The following is a 19736-nucleotide window of genomic DNA, read 5'->3' as shown; positions in this document are numbered from 1 at the left end:
TGAGGGTGGACTTTTCTGGATTCCCTGGGGTGCTGAGAGGAGAGGTTTGGGCTCCTGTGTGGTGTGTTGGGTAGGAGTGAGAGATTCTCGGTGGGTGCCCGTGGGCCGTGGCGAGCTGGGTCCCCGTGCCTTCCCACAGTGTCCTGGCACAAGGATGGGTCAGCGCTGCGCAGCGAGGGCCGCCTCCTCCTCCGGGCTGAGGGTGAGCGGCACACCCTGCTGCTCAGGGAGGCCAGGGCAGCGGACGCCGGGAGCTATATGGCCACTGCCACCAACGAGCTGGGCCAGGCCACCTGTGCCGCCTCACTGACCGTGAGACCCGGTAGGGAGCCCATCAACCCTGGGACTGGGTGGGGGCAAACTGTGACTCTTCCCTGGCCCAGGCCCAATCCCCCTCCCTTCCTACTCTCAGCCTTGAGCTCGGGCTCCCCGCCAGCGTGCACAGTCCGTGCAGTCCCTTCTGGATGTCAGCAGCTCTGGTGAAAGCATTTTAAATGGCCCTGGCCTCAGGGCAGGGGCCAAATCCCCAAGGCGCACACAAGGCTGGCCAATTCATGAAGTCAGTGAAATTTGTCTTTAGCCATCCTCTAAATGCCATCCTCCCATGGCATTTCCCTGAACAGGGTCCTATGGGGAAAGCAAATTGTCCCTGAGTTTCCCAGAAAAAGAATCTCTCTGCTCACAGGGCTTAAGAGCCACCATGAGCCTTCTGAAGTCATTTCCCCGTAAGACAGCCCCCCTCCCAGTAAAAAGAGATGCTTTCGAGTGCCACAAGCCACTTCCCCCCTCCTTTTCTTGAACCCATAGTCGTAAAAAGGGTACAGCGAAGAGCACTTCTCAGGGGCTGGCAGTGCTGAGACCGCCTTGTTTTCTATTTTTGTGAAAGCCCTTACTTGGTGTCAGACTACTTTCTTTGGGATTCAGCCCAGTTTCTTTCTGGTTCAGCTGGATCAGTGTCGGCGTACGGGGCCAGTTCAGCTCATTCAGCTTGCTGGGCCTGACAATGCACTGACCCCGGGCCTGGGGTTCGGGGAGGTGAGGATGGTCAGGGGTCGTTACAGGAGGAAAACACACTCAACCCTTAAGGGGGTTCCCACTGGGTGACCAGACCTGGTTCAGAGGATCTAGGTTGGGGGACAGTGTGGGGCAGATGAATCTAGTGCTGAGGACATCCGAGCAGTTGCTTAGTGTTCTGGGATGCCTGCGCTGAGAAACTTTGGCGCCCTGAAGGAGGCTGGGATTTAGACCGGCACGGGGAAGGCGGGACATGCCAAGATGGGGAACAGCACACGATGTTCTGTCCCTTTCTTCCATGAAGGGCTGCAGGAGACAAGATGGCAGAGCCTGTGTGCCCATCCCAGGGCCTCAGCACCTGAGCAGTGAGGGAGTTCTTGATGCGTCTGATCACAGTCTCGTGCTCCAACAGAGCCTTTGGTTGCATGGTCTGGCTTGTGCCACTGCAGGTCTTCATCCTCCTTAGCTGCATATCCCTCCCAGGAGCCCATTTTCCAGGCTTTCTCCTCCTCCTACCCCTCCTACCCCGCTGAATCATGCCCATCCCTCCACCACATGCTTCTGTCCTTCCATCACCTCCGGGATCTGGCTTCTGACTCAGCTCCCAGCTCCCCTGAGGGGGCCCAGGCCTGGCTCCAGGACTCCGGTCAATACCTGGCTTGGGCTGAAATTTGGCGAGGGGTGGGATGGGGGGTGCCCCGATATTGGCTCAGGGCCGTTTGGGAGCCTTTTAAGGTTGGAAAGGCAGCTTGGGGCGAGGCAGCTGTCAGCCCTTGACTGGGAGTTCTGTATTTGCAACATAGAACCTCTGGAGCTTCAGTTTCCTCATTTGTAAACCGGAGATAATGACACCGTCCTCATGGATGAAAGTGAATGTGTGAACGAGCTTTATGAACTGTAAAGCTGTAGACAAATGTTAGTTGTTAGCGTTATTAATGGGTGATGTTGTGTACAAGAGCTCAGGTTTCTACGAGGATCTGGGAAGTGCCTTATCCTTCTCTGTCCCTTTCTTCAGCCCTGTGAAACCCTGTGCCTTGGGGACTCCACCTCTCCCCTTGGAAGGCCATATCCTGCAGACCCTCCATATTTCCCAGCCCCTGTATCCTCAGCTCATCACAGCATCTCTGCACCTCTGCCCTGGAGAGCCAGAAAGCCTTCATCACATTAGTCTGTTGCATCAGGCATTGCAGCAAGACAGCACCTCCTTAAGTCAGGCTAGCTCGGGGGCCCCAGGACCTGGGGACCAGGCATATGGATCCAGACTTGGCTCTGGCTGTGTAGAGCAAGCTGACTTTCTTACCCTACAAGGCACTGTTTAGTCCAGAGTGGCTGGACGGGGGCCAGTGGACTTGAGAGCAGCAAAAGTGGGTGGAACCTGGGGATGGCACAGACATCTGGCAAGGGGTAGTCCCAGGCCTGGAGTCTGCAGGGAGTGAGGGGTGGAATCAGGGGAGGGTGTCCAGCAGTTTGCCTGTGGGCCCACTGGGGAGTAGGTAGAGGGAGGCAGTGGGCAGTGTCTTGTGGGAGGAGGCCTGCGTGCAGCCACCGCCCTCTCTTGCTCCTCCCCCTCCCTTTCTTGCTCCTCCCCCTCCCCCTGCCCAGTGCTATGGTAACCAGGGCTGGCTGCCCAGTCCCCTGTTGGGGTCCACCCCAATAGGGCCTGCTTTTGAGGGTCTACAGATCTCAATTCCTGGTTGGGAGCCATGGGAACCAGGGAATGGATAACTAGAGAATGCGACCCCATGGACCGTGGTTTAGGGGGCAGGGTCTGTGCGGGCAGGACCTGGTCCTTACCAGCTCCTCAGTTCCCTCCCATCCTTTCCACCCCACTGAATAATTCTGTTGAGACCACAGTCATTCTCCCAAAGCGGATGTGTGGATGGGGGCGGATGGCTAGGGAGTGTGAAAGTGTGCTTAACCAAAGCAAAGCATTCCGCACCGCTGCCCACATCCATCACACAAGTATTTATTGAGTGCCAACTAGGTGCCAAGTGCTACATCTCTCTAAACAGTTTCTTCTGTTTGGAGAGTATCATTGACTTTCTCAAGCCCTTTCACATCTCTTCCTGGCGATAACATTGTGCCATACATATCCCTTGGAGGGACGTGGGACAGGTGGTGACATTCCCATTTTACGGATGAGAAGACAAAAATGTGGATAGGAAAGTGAGGTAGAGTTAGCACCAGGCCAGCAGCCTTTATTTAGCACTTGCAATCTGCCTAGGGATGTTATCAGCAACAAGTGATTTAGGGTGATGGAAGTAACTGCTCATGAAGCAAATAAACTTAGTATGGGGTGCAAATAAAAGTACATGGCCAGGCCGGGTGCGGTGGCTCACACCTGTAAGCCCAGCATTTTGGGAGGCTGAGGTGGGTGGATACCTGAGGTCAGGAGTTCGAGACCAGCCTGGCCAACACGGCAAAACCTCGTCTCTGCTAAAAATGCAAAAATTAGCCAGGCGTGGTGGCATATGCCTATCATCCCAGCTACTGTGGAGGCTGAAACAGGAAAATCACTTGAACCCGGGAGGTGGAGGTTGCAATAAGCCAAGATCATGCCACTGCACTCCAGCCTGGGTGATAAAGTGAGACTCTGTCTCAAAAATAAATAAATAAATAAGTAAGTAAAGAAATAAATAAATAATACATGACCAGTTAGCACTTACTGAGTGGCTTCATATATACCAGGCCCTGTGTTGATTGGATTATTTTGTTTAATCCAGCCTTATGAGGTAGGTTCTATTATTATGCCCACATTACGGATGAGGAAACTGAGACTTGGAAAACTTTAGCAAATTGCTCTCTGGACACAGTGGCTGACACCTGTAATCCCAGCAGTTTTGTCTGGAACAGCATTGATCAATAGACATTTCTGTGGTGATGGAGATGCTGTATATGTGCGTGGTCCAGTGTGGTAACCCTAGCCACACGTGGTTAGTGAGCACTTGAAATGCAGCTGCAGTGACTGAGGAACTGCATTTTAAATTTAATTTCATTTTAATAACTGCGTTTAAATAGTCTCAGGTGGCTAGTGGCTGCCTTCTTGGGATGGTCAGCTCTAGGAGCTTAGGGCCAGCTAGAGGCTGGAGCTATGATTTGAAGCACTGTCTTGGTCTCTCAAGCCTGCATTCCTAACCATGACACTATCCCATCCCCTTTCCTGTTGCTCTGAAGAAGTTTGAGATTGAGGTGGAACTGAGCTCATGAGCTCACTGGGAGGGCACTGGTGATGCCCTCTGTGGGTGGGTCAGACGGGGGGCTTTCTCTCCTTCCTCTGTTGACTCCCCACCTCTGGCACAGCTGTGGTCCTTCTGTTTCCTTGCATGCCTGATGTGAGCACACCCAGCTTCCCCACCATGTGCCTGGAGAGGAGGCCCTCTGGGTGCTGGGCAGGAGGAAGCGGGAATATGGGAGGCCCCATGGACCTGGGCCTCATCCTGCCACCTCCAGTCCTGCCCTCAACTACAGGTCTCCTATATTTGAGCCCAAGATTCTAGCATTTTCCAGCCAAGACCTTGGCCTCTTCATTGTACCTTAGCTTGTCATGGTTTGCTTGGCGGCAAAGTAAGGATCTTCGTACCAGTCAGGCTACCTACTTGGTGAGGTTCCTGAGGGTCTGTGAGGAGGGCGAGTTGACTCAGGACATTTAGGACAGGGGATATAGCTCATCAAAGCACATTCTGGTCCCACTCATGGAAGCAACGTGACCACAGCAGAAAATAGCTTGCTTATTGGGGGCCATGAAAACAAAAACAAGGAAGAAAACCTTGGCATCCATGTCAGTCCCTGTCTTCTCTTGCCCCTGGTCTCTGGCCACCTGTGTCATAGTTACAGATTCTCCCTTGTGATGGTGGTGGCTGCCGATGGGGAGGATGCCACATGGCCCCCATCGTCAGTCCTTGATGGGGGTTTGGACAACACCTGACAAAGCAGTGTGGTGTGGTCCCCTTGCCCAGACTCAGCCCTTCCTCCACCCTCCTGTCTGCCAGAAACAGGCCTGCCTGACAGGTGGCTGCCCGGAGGCTGGTACCTAGAATGGAGGCCATCACTCACAGCCTGTCAGAAGTATGGAGAGCTCATTTACTGTTGTTGCAGCCACTTTTTCTCACCTGGAGCAAACTAACATAATCATATGTAAAAAAATTAATCATGACCGGGCACGGTGGCTCACGCCTGTAATCCCAGCACTTTGGGAGGCCAAGCCGGGCGGATCTCGAGGTCAGGTGTACAAGACCAGCCTGACCAACATAGTGAAACCCTATCTCTACAAAAAATACAAAAAATTAGCTGGATGTGGTCGTGGGCGCCTGTAATTCCAGCTACTCGGGAGGCTGAGACAGGAGAATCCCTTGAACCCAGGAGGTGGAGGTCGCAGTGAGCCAAGATCGCGCCATTGCACTCCAGCCTGGGCAACAGTGCGAGACTCTGTCTCAAAAAAAAAAAAAAAGAAAAGAAAAAAAAAGAAAAAGAAAAATTAATCACTTCACTTCTGGGGCTAGGTCAGGCTGACCATGTGAAATGATCTGACAGCTTGTACATTTTGAACTAAGACTGAAACATTCTCAGTCCAAGAGGAAATGTTTATGTCAGCACCCTGTGGAAATGCACACCTCCTGGCCAGCCATGTCCTGCCTTTCCCTGACTTTTCCACAGTGGGGTTACCACAGCAGACGTTTCAAGAACTGCCTGTGGAGGACCTACTGAAACAGCGCATGTGGAGGGCCAGCTGGGAAGGGCTAAGCCACAGGCAAATGCTGGCTATCCTGCAGCCTATCACTCCGTTCCTCAAGAATCATAAGGAGAAAAACTGTTTATGGACTGGGTCCGTGGCTCACACCTGTAATCCCAGCACTTTGGGGTGCCAAGGCAGGTGGATCACTTGAGGCCAGGAGTTTGAGACAAGTCTGGCCAACATAACGAAACCCTGTCTCTACTAAGAATACAAAAATTAGCCAGGTGTGGTGGTGGGAGCCTGTAATCCCAGCAACTGAGGGAGGCTGAGGCAGGAGAATCACTTGAACTTCAGAGGTGGAGTTTGCAGTGAGCTGAGATTATGCCAGTGCACTCTAGCCTGGATGACAGAGTGAGACTGTCTCAAAACAAAAAACAGAAACAAAAACAAACCAAAAGAGAATTGTAAGGAGTCCGCCTTGCCTGCAGAGTAAAGGCTGCACACCTTCGGGTGGCCTCTACCATCTGCACCCATAGGGCAAAAGGAGCCAGAGGCCTGAGGCTGGCCCTCGGGTGGCAGTGGGAGGCACGTGCTTGAACAGTGGATGCCCCACTCCTTACTTCTTTACCCAGTTTATAGACAGACAGTTGAGCTATAGTCCTCTGCACACATGTCTTTTGCTTCAAACTTTTCTGCATGCACTTTCCTCTGCCTGTAATACTTTTCCCTTTTTCCTGCAAACTGCAATTTCAATACTGCCTCTTCCTTCAGTTCTCTCTTTTTCCCTGAGCCAAAAGTCATCTCCTGCCTTCTGTACTCCCACGCCCCTTACCTGCTGCTCTCTTGCTACCTGATACTTCCTGCTTGCTCTTATAGTCACCTGTGTATCTGGCTTGTCTTCCCCACCACCCGGAAGGCTCCTGAGGACATGACTGTGTCTTTGCCACTCCTTAGCACTGGCAGCTGTGCCTGGGGGCCCTTCTGGACAGTCAGGGGCTGGGCTGTGTGGACTGCAGAGCTGCATGTGAGGTGACAGTGAGTAGGCAGAGACCCCCATGACTTTTCAAGCCCTTGAACAACATGGGTGACTCACAGAGGTGAGGCTGGGCATGACACCCAGCCACAAGGGTCATGAGGCTCTGCCTATGAGGCAAGCTTGGGAAAAAGACCATGGAGCGGTGGTCCTCAGAGTGAGGCCCTCAGACCAGCAACAACAGCCTCACCTGAGTTTGTGTTAGAAATGCAGATTCTTTTTTTTTCCAATGAGCATTTTGCACTCCTAAGAAATGCAGATTATTGGCCCCAGCCCCCACCTACTGACTCAGTAATTCCGTGAGTGGAGCCCAGCACTCTGTGGTCTAAGGAGCCCTCCAGGTGATTCTGATGAACAGAAAACTTTGAAAACCACTGCCATAGAGTTAGAGATTGTGCCCAAGATGGGAGGCCAGGTCATGCCATGGGAAGCACACAGGCTGTGGAGCCAAACCTCCTAGGTTCAAAGCCCTGCTCTGAGGTTGCATGGCCCAGTGAAGAGGAGCTCAGTGATGGCACCTCTTAGGGCTGTCCTCCTCCCATGTAGGTCAGCAGTGGTCCCTAAGGTTTCATGTACCTAAGAGTCACCTGGGGTGCTTTCTAAAATGCAGTTTCTTGACATCTCATTTCAGAAAATCTAATTCTGCAGGCTGGAGTAAGGTTGAAGAATCTATATTTTATTTTTTGTTTTTATTTTTATTTTTATTTTTTTTTTGAGACGGAGTCTCGCTCTGTCGCCCGGGCTGGAGTGCAGTGGCCGGATCTCAGCTCACTGCAAGCTCCGCCTCCCGGGTTTACGCCATTCTCCTGCCTTAGCCTCCCGAGTAGCTGGGACTACAGACGCCCGCCACCTCGCCCGGCTAGTTTTTGTGTGTGTGTTTTTTAGTAGAGACGGGGTTTCACCGTGTTCGCCAGGATGGTCTCGATCTCCTGACCTCGTGATCCGCCCGTCTCGGCCTCCCAAAGTGCTGGGATTACAGGCTTGAGCCACTGCGCCCGGCCGAAGAATCTATATTTTAAATGAGCCCGAGGTGGTCCTGATGTGAGTAGGTCAAGTATCATTCTGAGAAGCCCTGAAGCAAAGGGCCGTGTGTGGCACCTTTTATGTACTAGATAGTCACAGTAGTGGCTGCAACTCTGTCTATTGTGAGAACACATCAGGGGACACTGAAACAGTTGGGGCCAGTGGATGTGCTGGTCTGAGGAGAGGGAGTTCCCTGTGTGCTTCCTAACGCCAGTATTTTCATCAGATGAGTTTGACCTGAGAGTGATGTTGGAAGGGCAGACATGTGCACTGGGTCAGCGTGGGGGACTGAGAGCCAGTGTGAAGGGGCGGTACTTCCGTGGCAGGTTGTTCAGGGCCATTGAGTGTATGTGCCTCTTAGGTTTAGGGGGGCACCTGCCCCCTCCTTCCTGGCTGATGTAACTGTATTTCCCACAGTGAGAGTTGGGTTTGTAGGTGGAGCAGGGCTGGGATGTCAGGGACTGGTTCCAAAGATGGTTTTGGCTATGGGGCCAGGGAAAAAACTAGGTGGCACCGGATTCTGGTATGGAGCCTCAGGAATCCTTGATCAGCCTCCTTGGTCACTCAGTTTTGGAGGTGTGGAGGGGCAGGGGCTACTGCCTTGTCTGGAAGAGGCCTGGGCTGCTCTGACAGTCTCTCTCTCCAAGGGGCTTGAGGATAGGGGCTCACTTGGTCACTGGATGCCCTCCAGCATGATGTTCCCCTGGCCACCACCAGGGGTCTCTGAGGCTCCCTGCAAACCTTGACCATCTGGCCTTCAGCTGTGCTTCCGCTCCTGGTCCCTGGGCCCGTGAGCCTCCTCAGTACTGTCCAGCCTGGAGGTGACCCTGGGGCAGGACTCCAGGCTCCACAGAGGGGTAGGACCGCCCACCTGCAGGGCCATGCCTGTGATCTCAGTCATCAGCTGCCTTAAGCACCAAATGCCATTCTGACTTCCCTCCACAACCCTATCTCAAGACAGCCCCCCTGAACAATGGACCCCTCCTCTGCCCGGCCCCCAGCCCTCCTTCCTCACTGGCCATGCTGGGAAACACAGGTCATGGCTTGGGAATGTGTCCCCGCGGGGGGTGAGGTGATAGGAAGAGGGAGAAGGACATGTGACCCCTGCTCAACAGCTCCCTTCTCTCAGGCTCCGTGTCCAAGCCCCTTCCCCAACCCAGATACAAATGGGTGCTCATGACAAGGGGCCATGTGGGGGAGGCAGTCCCTGCTGTCCTCCCTAGCAGGCCTGATGGGTGGTGGGCAAGTTGCCAACAGGTGCCCAGGGGGAGTGGGTAGGAAGGCTGGATGTGGGCTTAGTGCCCTGGGATGGCTGCTGGCCAGACCTTCCATGGCAGGGATGAAGGGGCAGAGGTGGGATGCCCCCTCAGATTCTTCCCCCACCTCTGGGAAGGAGGGCAAAGGTCTTGACATTTCTCTGATTTTTGGAGCCAAAGAAAACAGGTATGCCCTGGCTCTGCAGTGTTTGAGACTCCTTAGCACATTCCCATGTCAGGGATCTTGGTGGTTCCATCAGAGCAAGGGGCAACACAGGGAACATTTCCCACAGGCACCTCCTTTGGTGGATGTGTTGGAACAAATGGATCAGGGCAAGCGTCTCGATTGGCACAGTGCAGTGCCACCCCTCCCCTGTCTTGCTCGGGGACGGAGGCCCCACACCTTGAGTCAAGGCGCTGCAGAGCTGGCTTTGCTCTTGTCAGGGTCCGAAGCTGTAAGGAGAGGAAAGACAGATCCCACGGCTTGGGAGTGAGCAGAGTGGCTAAATCCAGACGGCAGCACTCCGCCCTCCCCTCTCCCCTCTCCTCCCCCTCCACACCAGGGCCCAGGCTGCTTGTGGTCTCGGCAGGCACCAGCTTCCCAGCCAGCTGCCTGCCGGCCTGCCATCCAACCTCCTCCTTCCCCTCCTCAGGCGCCTTCCCCTCCCCCAGGGCCTTCTCCGTGTAGGTCCTCAGCTGGGTCAGCCGAGTGAGTGGGGCTGGGCAGGCTGGACAGGCTGGGCTCCTGCTCCCTGGGGAGACAGGCTGGGGTGGGCAGTGGGCAGGCAGCAGAAGGGCCTGGTGCCAGGGCCGAGCCTTCAGGACAGGCGCAGGCTGGGCGTCTGTGTGCAGAGCCTCGGGGTGAGTTGGGGTACAGCCCTGCTGAGGGCTTGGGGTGTAGGGAACTGGGGGAGAAGCCAGGGGGCTGTGGCAGTTTCATGTCTGTATTTGGCAGTCGGATAGGAGCCAGCTCAGCGAGACTGGGCCCCTGGCCAGTTGCAGGGGAGGGCGTCAGGGCCCTGGGGACACCCCTCCCCCAAGGCTGACTCTGGTGCCCCCCTCCTCTTACCCAGGCTGAGTTGCCCTTTTCTGTGGATGACTCCAGCTCTGTTTTTGTATCCCTCGAGCGTTCGGGGGTGCAGGCTGTAGGGCTGTGGCCAATAGGTGCCCCTGGGGTTTGCACGGCAGGAAGCTGAGAAGGGAAAGGGGGAGGGGCAGGCTAGATGGTGCCACCTCATTGGCCCTGGACCAAGGTCAGGATGTGTCTTGTCTGTGGTGTGTGTTCCTCTGCACCAGGCCCAGCTTGCCCAAGAAATGGGCGTCCTAGCCATGCTGCTCCAGGGTTCCATAGACCTGCACCCCCTGCTTTCGGAGCCTGCAGTTGGTTGTTTAGGCCCCTAGTCCATGTCAGGAATGTGGGTTCCCTGCTCCAGTGGAATTCTCCTGCCAGGCTCAGGAGTGGCCCCTCTGCTGCCCGAACCCTTTGTCCCAGGCCTTTCCCTATGGTGTCCCCTCCCGGGAGGATCAGCAGGGTCGGTGTTGGCAGAGCCAGTGGCAGATGAGGTTCCAGGGGCTCGGGGAAGGGAAGCAGCTGGGCGAGGTCACAGGAGCCTGGGGGTGAAGTCAGGGCAGGGCCGGCCTGTGGGGAGCTGCCGCAACTCCTGGTCTCTGGGCGACATTCCAGCCAGCTCTCCCAGGCTCTCTGCGCGCCTTCGTCCCTGGCAGCTATCTTTGTCTCTCTCCAGGTGGATCTACATCCCCTTTCAGCAGCCCCATCACCTCCGACGAGGAGTACCTGAGCCCTCCAGAGGAGTTTCCAGAGCCTGGGGAGACCTGGCCTCGAACCCCCACCATGAAGCCCAGTCCCAGCCAGAACCGCCGTTCTTCTGACACTGGCTCCAAGGCACCCCCCACCTTCAAGGTCAGACCCCTGAGGCTGGGGCCCAGCCTCCTGTGTGCCCCCATTCCTTTGGGTGACCCCTTGTTCTTGGGGCCATGCTTAGGCACCAGCAAGAGCTGGAACTTGGCTCTCATTCAAACTCTCTTACCCAGAGCCAGTCTCAGTCTGGCTGTGGAAGAGGCCTCTGTCTCAGATTCCACAGCCCCCAGGACCCAAGGCTCTGCCCTGACTGTCTCTCCCTGACACTTTGGGGTACCCCCTTCAGGTCTCACTTATGGACCAGTCAGTAAGAGAAGGCCAAGATGTCATCATGAGCATCCGTGTGCAGGGGGAACCCAAGCCTGTGGTCTCCTGGTGAGTAGCCGCACTTCCCACCACCCACCAGCGACTCTATGGTAGGCTTGGCTCTGGGAGGTCTGGCTTTGGGTGGAAGAAAATGGAACCTTGGTGGGCTTCCCCATAATCTGCCTCGGGAGCCTCATCTTAGGGACAGCAGTGTACTCCCCCCGGCACCTTGTCCCTTGCCCCACATTCCAGGCTTATTTAGGGCTTCCCCTTCTGGGGAGGGCTTTGGGTCTCATGTCTGTCCATTTGGGATAAATGATTGGGCATGGTGGCTGAAGCCTGTAATCCCAGCATTTTGAGAGGTAAGGCGAGTGGATCACTTGAGGCCAGGAGTTTGAGACCAGCCTGGCCAACATGGTGAAACCCTGTCTCTACTAAAAATACAAAAAAATTAGCCAAATGTGGTGGTGCATGCCTGTAATCCCAGCTACTTGGGAGGCTGAGGCGAGAGGATCACTTGACCCTGTGAGGTGGAAGCTGTAGTGAGCTGAGATCACACCACTGCACTCCAACCTGGGTGACAGAGTGAGACCCTGTCTCAAAAACAAAAACACCCCCCTCCCCAAATTGGCAAGTAGCAAGAGATTTCAGAGGCCAAGGAAGGAGGATTGCTTGAGCCAAGGAATTCAAGACCAGCCTGGGCAACATAGTGAGACTGTCTCTACAAAAAATTGTTTAAAAATTAGCTGGACATGGTAGTACATGCCTGTAGACCCAGCTACTTGTGAGGGTGAGGAGGAGGATCACTGGAGCCCAGGAGTTTGAGGTTGCGGTGAGCTATGATCACGCCACTGCACTCCAGCCTGGACAATATAGTGAGATCCTGTTGCTGGAAAAAAAAAAAAAAAAGCACACAACAATTTGTTTCTGAGCTGCCAGCAGCCCAGAGTTCAATGTGGGTCCAAGCGGAGGGGCCTTGCTCATCCCAGGTGCCTGGAACATGGATTACTCAGTTTGCTAATTTTTTATTGCTTTGAGTTCTGTTTTTCATTTTTAATTGATTGTCTGGTCCCCACTGTGATTTTGTTTTTGTTTTTGTTTTTTTATAAGATGGAGTTTCACTTTTGTCACCCAGGCTGGAGTGCAGTGGCGTGATCTGGGCTCAATGCAACCTCCGCCTCCTGGGTTCAAGGGATTCTCCTGCCTCAGCCTCCTTAGTAGCTGGGTGCCACCACACCCAGCTAATTTTGTATTTTTTTGTAGAGGCAGGGTTTCTGGTCAGGCTGGTCTCGAACTCCTGACCTCAGGTGATCCACTCACCTTGGCCTCCAAAAGTGCTGGGATTACAGGCATGAGCCAACGTGCCCAGCCCCCACTGTTTTTTTTTTTTTTTTTAACATTGTAAGTTTTTTCATATCCCTTTTGGGAAGTGGGAAAGCTATCTATCCATTATAAATAAATAAAAATAAGAAATGGGGAAGTTTAAGAATTATTAAGAGCTAAATAGGGCCAGGCATAAGGGCTCAATGTCTGTAATCCCAGCACTTTGGGAAGCCAAGAGAGGAGGATCATTTGAGCCCAGGACTTCAAGACCACTGTGGGCAACATGATGAAACCCTGTATCTACAAAAAATACAAAAATTAGGGGGGCATGGTGGCGGTGCCTGTAGTCCCAGCTACTCAGGAGGCTGAGGTGGAGGGATCGCTTGAACCTGGGGAGGTAGAAGTTGCAGTGAGCTGTGATCGTGCCACTCTACTCCAGCCTGGGTGACAGAGCGAAACCCTGTTTAAAAAAAGAAAGAAAGAAAAGAAAAAAGAGCTAAATAGCACGGCTCCACTCTGAGTGCAGCAGGGTTCTGAGAAGGGAGAGCTCCCAGGCAGTTAGAAGTGACCTGGAAGCTCCTAGAGGCGGGTGGGATGGCAGAGGGGGGTAAAAACCTACCCCTGGAAACCAGGGATGCCTACGTTCGGTGGGACAGATCTGGGGACTGGGCAAACTGCACAGGGAAGGAGAGGCCTACACAGTGCTGCAGCCCCAGTTCCTGTGCACGCAGATCAGGCCCCTGGGTCCTGGGACTGAGTTCTCGCCCCTCTGACAGGCTAAGAAACCGCCAGCCCGTGCGCCCGGACCAGCGGCGCTTTGCGGAGGAGGCTGAGGGTGGGCTGTGCCGGCTGCGGATCCTGGCTGCAGAGCGTGGCGATGCTGGCTTCTACACTTGCAAAGCAGTCAATGAGTATGGCGCTCGGCAATGCGAGGCCCGCTTGGAGGTCCGAGGTGAGTACCTTATTTCTCCATGAACGCCCACCTGGCCCTGGCCCCTTCCTGCCCCCACGGTCCACTCTCACGCAGCCTCAGTTAGAGGATGCCACCACTGAAAGGGCCTTAAGGGGCCCCTAGTCCAGCTGCTTATATTATTGTTGAGTGAACCAAAGCCCAGAGACAGGAAGTGACCTGCCCAAAGCTGCACAGCACATTATTCTGTGCTCAGCTTACTACACAACACCACCTTCCCTGTTGCTCCATCACGGAGCCCTGGTGGCAGCCAGAGACCCTGCACCTGCCACTGGCCAAGCTCTCTCTACACTCTTCTGAGCCTTTGTCACCCTGCTCTGCCCAGGACCCTCCCTCATCCCCCTCCCCCTCTCCTCTCACCCGTTTGCCCACCCTCCCATCCCATTGCTGTGCAGAAGTTACTGTGAGGTAGCGGTGGGGAGAGTCTGGTGGCTGGACCCGTTCGGAGGGGCCCTTGGGGTGGCTTAGGCTTGGAGCATCACAGGGACCCTAGGGTGCCAGGGTGAGCACCGCTGTGACGTGTGAAGAGGCCTAGGCCCTCAGAGCCTGGGGCAGTATGTGAAGGGGCTGTCTCGGGCAGCAGGAATGACAGGCCCTGGCTAGGGGGCCCTCGAGGGCTGTGGATTTTCCTCCCCGAAGGCCACAACCGTTTATCTTGCCTTCCACCCCACCCTTCGCCTGAATGGCTCCTTGCTTCCTCTCCCCGATTCTCACTCAGCCCCCAGCCCCTGACCTTCCCTGAGACTCAGAGCTCGGACCCTGACAGTCATCGTCCCTCTGCTGGCCCCCTTGCCTCAGTGCCCCTCCTCTGTGCCCGCCGTTCCTGTAGTTGCCACTTCCTTGGTCTCCAGATTCTTCAGCCTTCCTCCTCGGCCTGCTTCCTCTCCAGGGCCTGGCTCTGCCTCACTTCTCTGTATTAACCCGTGTCTCGGTGCTTCTTTCTCTTGGGGATTCCTTCTGACACCCCCAGGCTTCGGGATGCTCCTGATCCCATGGATGCCTGGTTGCCCGGGGTCTCTGCCTGCCCAGGAACCCCGAGGAACCAGTCTCTGACTAGCTGCCGGGCCCTCCCAGCCCAGAGCTGACCTTGGGGGAACCAAGAGTGGCAGTGCTTCCCTGGCAGTGTGAGAGGCAGCCCTCTATGCGGAAGGGACCTAGCCAGGTCTGCGTGACTGTGCGTGCATGTGTGCGTGTGCGTGTGCATGTGCATACATGCGTGTGTGTGCATGTGTGCGTATGCATGTGTGTGTGCGTGTGTATGTGCGCGTGCGTGTGTGCGCGTGCATGTGTGTGTGCATGTGTGTGGGTGCGCGCGCGCGTGCGCGTATGCTGCACTAACCTGCCGCTTGCTGACTGAGGTTTTTGTCTGTACACAGGCGAGTGAGCTCAGGGGGCCACCTGCGCTCCCCCCGCTACCCTCCGAGCCGCGCCCCTGTCTCAGGCACCTCTCGGACCTCGCTGTGTTTCACTGCCTCCTGCCCACAGACCCAGGCCCGCCGGCCCGGACCCGTCCCAGCCTCCCCTCCCCACCCCATGCAGCCCCCAGGGGGATAGCCCATGGGCCCCTGTGTATCCTCCCTCCCCAAGTGGACACATGGCTGTGCAGGCCAGGAGGCCCACAGATGGACTGAGTGCTGGGAAGGGGCGGCTGTGAGGGGTATCAGACCCCCAAGTCTCTCCCTGAAGGGGAGCACCGGGCGAGTGCATGTGCTACTGCTGCTACAGGCCTGTCTATCTGTTTGTCTGTCTGTGTGTCTGTGACAGTCAGGGAAGGATGCCTCTGAGCTAAGGTGGGGTGAGACAGAATGGGAGAGATTAGGGCATGGCGTGGAGGGGCCCAAGGAGCAGGGGCTGTTGACAAGGACCTTACCAGGAGGGGTTAGGACACTGACCATTCTAGTGGGTTTCAGATGGCACAACACTTTCTATTCCACAAAAGACCAAAAGCCAGAGGCCCCAGGCTCTGTGCTGATGAACAGCCTGGCTGAGCCATGGCCCTGGCAGGTTTAGGGACCATTTGGGGCTCCCTCCTTCCCTGTCAGGGCTGGGGGTGCTCTGTCTGGGAATGAGGGAGTTAACCAGGTTTGGTGCAGGAGCAGGGGCAAGGTGCCACTGTAGTGAGTGTGGAGAGATTTGGAAACACCTATTTCTTAACTCAAATAAAGTCCAGTTTGTACCCAGGTGGTGTGTTGTGTTTTTTTTTCCCCCGCCGCTGTCTCTGCCACCACGTGACCCTCTCGGTTTCCCCTCCCTCAGTTCCCTCTTGCCTCCATGAGTTACCCTCCCTGGCCTAGCTTGGATTGACATCTTGAAGCCAGGTCTGGGCATGCCTTGCTGTCCTGGCCAGGTGGGTGGGCTTTCCCCATCTCCAGAGAACAAAATGCATCTCTCTCTCTGTGTCTGTCTGTCTCTCTGTGCGTGCGTATGTGTGTCTCCCTCACCCTGTGTGTCTCTGCTCTGTGCGTGGCCCCCGTGGCTGCTTTCCCCTCAGCACACCCTGAAAGCCGGTCCCTGGCCGTGCTGGCCCCCCTGCAGGACGTGGACGTGGGGGCCGGGGAGATGGCGCTGTTTGAGTGCCTGGTGGCGGGGCCCACTGATGTGGAGGTGGATTGGCTGTGCCGTGGCCGCCTGCTGCAGCCTGCACTGCTCAAATGCAAGATGCATTTTGATGGCCGCAAATGCAAGCTGCTGCTTACATCTGTACATGAGGACGACAGTGGCGTCTACACCTGCAAGCTCAGCACAGCCAAAGGTAACTCCCCACTCAGGCCTTAGGGCTGCTGTGGGTGCCTAAGAGCTGGAGGGAGGGGACTGGAGGTGCAGAATAAGATGCCCGGGAAACAGAGCTCCAACCCCTAGGGGAAGTGTAGGGGATGGGGGCTAGTACACTGCCCTGGCCTCAGTAAAATAAGCACTTAGAATAGTGTGTAGCACAAAGGAAAGGCCGCAACACGGTTAACTGTTCCTAGGAGGGAATGTGTCTGCTGAGGTGAATGTGGGTTCCAATGCCTGCCCTGCAAGTCACCAGCCACACAACTTTGAACAAGTCACTTCATCTCTCTGAGCTTTAGCCTGTTCATCTGTAGAACAGGGATGGTGATCATGCCTCCTTTGTAGAAGGATTGGTAGGATTAATGAGATAGTGTATGTGAAGAACGAAGCACAGGGCCTGTCAAAGGGCCTTTCCAGGAGAGGGTAGGGCACCGACCATTCCAGAAATGGGTTTCACATGGCACACCTGCTTAATAAATGCCAGCCATTGTTACCAGTGATGCTATCTCTGACCTGGGCCTGCCCTCATGGAAGGGCAGAGATGATGGCACCTGCCTCGCCACGTTGTGGATGATGAAGACCTAAGCAGAAGCTGGAGGGGCTTTTGAAGCAGGAGGGTGCATCGAGTCAGCATAAGGGACCCTTATCTCTTCCAGAAGCTTCTTTGGAGTTTGGTAGAGTGGGGCCAAGGGGCATCTGCTCTGGGTCTGGGGCAGGTGGCTAGGAGCATGGGCATGATTCCAGCACAGAGGAGAATTCTGAGATGGAGATGGAAGAGGGGTGGGCTGGGCTTCTAGGACCCTGTCAGAGCTGGGCTGTGCTTCATCCAGGGTGGGCAGAGTGGGGGGAAGAGGGGAGAGCTGGGGCCAGGCCCTGGGCTCCTATGGAGTCCCCAGCCCACATGGCAACCTGCGCCCACCCTTGCTGACTTCCACCCTCTCGAGAAGGTCTGGTCTCTGGATCTGTGCCTACTGCCTCCCCTGGGTACCCAGAGCCTTTGCTGGGCTCTGCCCAGGTTCCAGCTTCAGCCTTAGGTCAGGAGTGGTGGGTTGGGATGCCTGGGCCTCCTTGGCCTTCCCTATCTTTGAGCTGCCCCCTGACCCCCAGATGAGCTGACCTGCAGTGCCCGGCTGACCGTGCGGCCCTCATTGGCACCCCTGTTCACACGGCTGCTGGAAGATGTGGAGGTGTTGGAGGGCCGAGCTGCCCGCTTTGACTGCAAGATCAGCGGCACCCCACCCCCTGTTGTTACCTGGACTCATTTTGGTACGACCCCTATGCTGCAGGTGTTGAGGGCCCCCCAAGGGTCCAGGCGGGGATGGGGTACACCCAGAGGGCAGGGCCTGTCACTGTTGCCTGCTCTGCATTCCCACCCCTCCCTCCTGCAGGCCACCCCATGGAGGAGAGTGAGAACTTGCGGCTACGGCAGGACGGGGGTCTACACTCACTGTACATTGCCCATGTGGGCAGCGAGGACGAGGGGCTCTATGCGGTCAGTGCTGTTAACACCCATGGCCAGGCCCACTGCTCAGCCCAGCTGTATGTAGAAGAGCCCCGGACAGCCGCCTCAGGCCCCAGGTACCACCAGGGCCCCACATGATGCCGGGGCTGCCTGTGAGGGGCCAGCCCAGCCCTGGGGTGGGAGGCATGGCCCTGGGCCTCTGGGCAGCCGTATGGTCTTGCAGCTCGAAGCTGGAGAAGATGCCATCCATTCCCGAGGAGCCAGAGCAGGGTGAGCTGGAGCGGCTGTCCATTCCCGACTTCCTGCGGCCACTGCAGGACCTGGAGGTGGGACTGGCCAAGGAGGCCATGCTAGAATGCCAGGTGACCGGCCTGCCCTACCCCACCATCAGCTGGTTCCACAATGGCCACCGCATCCAGAGCAGTGACGACCGGCGCATGACACAGTGTACGTGTCTGGGAAGGACCCCAGGAGTGTCCCCTGCAGCATCCTCTTGGTTTGCAATGCCCTGCCCCTCTCCCCAGCTTTCCCCAGGCCTTTCCTCTGTAGCCTGACCAGGGACAGGGCACCTGGGGGAAGGGAACCCAGAGGGACTGTGAGGTCATTGCCTCCCCTGCAAGCCCGCACAGCACAGCACTCATCTGCTGAGTCACCCCTCGGTGCCTGTTAGCACTGACTGGGCAGGTAGTACAGCCTGCTGCTAACCTGCATGGGGCCCATGAGCAAGTTACAGAAGCCCTCCGTGCCTCAGTTTCTCATCTGTAATTGGGTTGTTATGAGACTAAATCAGTTAATACATATAAGCCCTAGAGCAGTTAAGTGCTTTCTAAGTGCCAGGCCCTGAGAGCTAAAGGTATGACAAGGACCGTCTTACCTTGCCACAGGCTTATAAGGCGGGTACTATTAGCCCCATTTACAGATGGGGAAACTGAGGCTTAAAGAGATACAGGAAGCTGCCCAGAGGCAAGAAAGGACTGTCTGACCCTGGTGCCCAGCTCCTAACCAGATGTCCCTGTCACCCATGCTACATTCTCCCTGCCCGCCTGCCCGCCCATCTCCAGTGATGCCACCCCTGCTCCTACCCCTGCCCACAGCCTCCCATGACTGTCATTCTCAGCAGCAGGCCTCCCTGTCTCCCAGTCTGCTCTGAGGTCCTGGGTGAGTGTCTGTCTCAGGATCTGAGCTGGCGTCTCCGCTTCGGCCTGTATCTGGGGTCACTGGCAGCCCTTGGCTTCTCTTCTCTTATAAATAGTGTCAGCAGAGATAAATGAATGGGTGACTGTTCTATGCGGAGATAACTGCAAAGAGAAGGGAGGGGTGTCTGGGGACAGCCCTGACACAAAGGAGGACAGTGCAGGCCTCCTCTCTGTGTCCTCGCCAGAGACAGCCTCCTTATCATCCAGGGAGCAGGGAGTAGAGAAAGAGCTTTGGAATCACATGGAACCAAGGTCAAGCCATCATTTATTAGCCGTGTGACCTTGACCAAGTCAATATCTCTGACCTCATTGGTAAAATGGGGATAATTTTGTAAAGTTGTTGCGAGGATTCCAGGTGGGGAAAGCATGTCAGGTACCTGGCACAGGCTGGACACAGAGCAGGCAACTCTTGTAATATATCATAGAATGTATTTGGCACTTACTGTGTGTGAGGTTCTGGGTCTGGTGGGACAAGCAGATCTGACAAAGTCAGCCCTGTCTTTAAGGAGCTTGCAGGCCAGATCAGGAGCTGTGACTTATGCAAGAGGAAGAGCCCCCACCCGTGAAAAGCAGTGTGGGCCAGTGCCCATCGATGTGCAGGCGAGAGGGTTGGGGTCCTGGGAGGCGTCCGAGGATGAGGGGCAGAGAGCGGGCCAGGGGCAGAGGGCTTCATGGGCTGCACCCACTTGAACTATGTCTTGAAGGACAAGGAAGCCTCAGGTAAGAGGAGAGCATTCCACAAGGGAGGAATGTTGTGAGCAATGACCTGGAGGTGGAACTCAGAGGCTCGTTCAGGGGCCTGATGGTTTGCCAGCATCAAGATGCAGAGG

The 19736-nt window shown here is 55.7% G+C and overlaps 1 protein-coding gene across 1 annotated transcript in view; it reads left to right on the top strand.

The window, feature by feature from the left end:
- SPEG (striated muscle enriched protein kinase) overlaps positions 1 to 19736 on the top strand; it is a 58385-nt gene that overhangs the window by 16431 nt on the left and 22218 nt on the right. The window contains 8 exon segments of the mRNA XM_033230116.1: positions 140 to 322; positions 10744 to 10919; positions 11164 to 11252; positions 13283 to 13458; positions 15968 to 16228; positions 17356 to 17514; positions 17637 to 17826; positions 17934 to 18157. Coding sequence (XP_033086007.1) covers positions 140 to 322; positions 10744 to 10919; positions 11164 to 11252; positions 13283 to 13458; positions 15968 to 16228; positions 17356 to 17514; positions 17637 to 17826; positions 17934 to 18157 — 1458 coding nt within the window.

This window comes from Trachypithecus francoisi, unplaced genomic scaffold (genome assembly GCF_009764315.1).
Source record: "Trachypithecus francoisi isolate TF-2019V2 unplaced genomic scaffold, Tfra_2.0 Lachesis_group13, whole genome shotgun sequence".
Lineage (NCBI taxonomy): Eukaryota > Metazoa > Chordata > Mammalia > Primates > Cercopithecidae > Trachypithecus > Trachypithecus francoisi.
The sequence above is the reverse complement of the archived record's forward strand: the minus strand, read 5'-3'. Positions and strand labels throughout refer to the sequence as shown.